Consider the following 2424-nt stretch of genomic DNA (forward strand, 5'->3'; position numbering starts at 1 on the left):
TTCAGCGTTGCAAGAGGTCTCAGAGCAACCCCTTACTAGCGACAAGGTCTCGTCGGCGCAATCGAACGACCAAGGAAACACCAAAACACCAGTTGTTGAGTCTGGTAAGGATACGGCCCCTTTAGGTCTAAATCAGTCTAAGTATATTTTTGCCATGCAGGGAGTAACACGTGTGGAAAAGGACTCTAGAAAACAGGACAAAGCCAGCTCGTCTGGAAGTAAAAAGGGACCTTCTAAGAGGAGTAATAAGGGTTCAAATAATGCAAACACTCATGGCGGAGGTTCCATCACTGCGACATCGAGGCTTGCTTCATCTAGCACTGGCACATTCATCTTTGGCCACCCCTCCCCTGGCATGGTCCAACCTATGGACTTGAATAGCGCTCCGGAGGAAAGCGGTAATCTTGATCCCTCCACTTCTGTTATTGCTCAATGATTTTTATCGCTTGGAATTGCAGGGGTGTGAGGGGTGGTAGTACTAGGCGGCATGCTAGGGATCTCCTGAAAACGCCGAATGTTGGCGCGCTTTGTTTCTTGGAAACAAAAACTAAGGGGGCTGATGGTTTACTAAAAATGGCTGATAAGCTTGGCTTTTTCTCTTCCTTTATGGCTGATCCTCTCAATTTTGCGGAAGGTTTACTCTTAGTTTGGAATAAAGACCGTGTTCCGCTCTTTGTGGTCGAGCACAACTCACATACCATCCATACTTTGATTCCGCGGCGGGATGGTAAAAACATTCGAATTTCCTTTGCTTATGTTAGACCCAATTGTAGGGCGAAAGAAATTTTTTGGCGGGGTTGCAGAGACTACTCTACTTCCTTTCAAGACCCATGGATCGTCCTCGGTGATTTTAATGACATCTCAGGGCAATCAGATAAATGGGGTACTGGGGAGATCGTTGTCAGTTCAGTTGATAAGTTTTTGGACGCGATGAATGACTGCGGCCTCATGGATCTTGGGACTTCTGGGTCCAGATTCTCATGGTACATGAAAGTGGGGGAGAGGGTCACGCTCAGAAGGAAGCTAAACTGGGTTCTTTGGAATATGGAGGCGCAGTTGTCCTTTCCTGAAGGAAAAGCCCACATCTTGCCTTGTACTCATTCGGACCATCATCCTGTTCAGTTTGATAGTGTCGCGGGTACTCCACCACCTAAGAAAGAGAGACCGTTCAGGTTTGAGGCGGTTTGGCTCTTGAGAGATGACTATCGAGGAATCTGGCATCAAGCCTGGAGCTCATTCTCAGATAATATCTCAAGCGTCATTGATCACGTGGTTAAGTTGTCTAAAGATAGGAATCACAAAACCTTTGGGAATATCTTTCACAGGAAAAAAAACACGCTACCAAGAATAGTGGGGATCCAGGCTTCGCCCAACTACAGTTCTGATAGGGGGTTGTTAAGGCTCGAAAAAGCTCTTCTTAATGATCTCAATAATACCTTGAAACAAGAGGAGGTTTTCTGGTACCAAAAATCTCGTAAAGACTGGATTCAAGATGGTGACAAAAATACTACCTTCTATCATTGGGCGACCTTGGTTAGAAGGAATCGTTCGAGGGTCACCATGCTAAAAATTAACGGTGAGTGGATTTTCGATCCCTAAATCATTAAAGACCATATCACTAACTATTTTAAATGCCTTTTTAACAGGAACCAAGACGCAACGAGGGAGACTCCTACCCTTAGGAGCGGGCGTAATATCAATAGCAGGCAGGCACAAAGTTTGATCCGCCATGCTACGGTGGGTGAAGTCCGCCACGCTGTCTTCGGCATGAAACGGTTTGGGAGCCCGGGCCCGGATGGGATCCAAGCAGCCTTCTACCGGCATTACTGGGATATCGTAGGTGACTCGGTAACGAATTTCGTTATCTCATGTCTCATTTCAGGTACCGTTCCAACTGGAATGTTGGAAGCTTACATGACTTTGATTCCCAATAAAAATTGTCCAGAAAATGCAGGGGATTTTAAGCCAATCACTCTGCTTAATGTGATCTTCAAGATTGTCTCCAAAGTCCTTGTCAACCGGCTCAGACCAGTCATGAAGAAAATGGTGGGCCCGTTCCAAAACAGCTTTCTCCCAGGAAAATCTACTCTTGATAATGTTGTTATGACTCAAGAGGTTGTTCACAATATGTCTAAAGGACAAGGGCTTCATGGTACTCAAATTGGATATCCACAAGGCCTACGATAGCCTGGGTTGGGGGTTCCTAGAGTCGGTCCTTTGCAAGTTTAACTTCCCTAATCGGCTGATTTCCCTGATCATGTTCTCTCTCAAAGAAAGCACTATATCTATTAATTGGAACGGAGGTAAGCTCCCCGCTTTTGGGGTGGGTAGGGGGGCCAGACAAGTTGACCCCTTGGCCCCATATTTGTTTATTCTTGCTATGGAAACCCTCTCTTGGGCAATTCAAGAGGAGGTCAGTTCTGG

At 46.0% G+C, this 2424-nt stretch overlaps 1 protein-coding gene across 1 annotated transcript; it reads left to right on the top strand.

The window, feature by feature from the left end:
• The first annotated feature begins 432 nt into the window (after nt 1–432).
• On the top strand, nt 433–2187 carry LOC109179810. Its single transcript, XM_019329290.1, has 2 exons — nt 433–1460; nt 1647–2187. Exons 1-2 carry the CDS (start codon nt 433–435, stop codon nt 2185–2187), a joined length of 1569 nt encoding a protein of 522 aa, XP_019184835.1.
• Nucleotides 2188–2424: the final 237 nt, after the last annotated feature.

The sequence above is a fragment of the Ipomoea nil genome, unplaced genomic scaffold (genome assembly GCF_001879475.1).
Source record: "Ipomoea nil cultivar Tokyo-kokei standard unplaced genomic scaffold, Asagao_1.1 scaffold0980, whole genome shotgun sequence".
NCBI classification, from domain to species: domain Eukaryota; kingdom Viridiplantae; phylum Streptophyta; class Magnoliopsida; order Solanales; family Convolvulaceae; genus Ipomoea; species Ipomoea nil.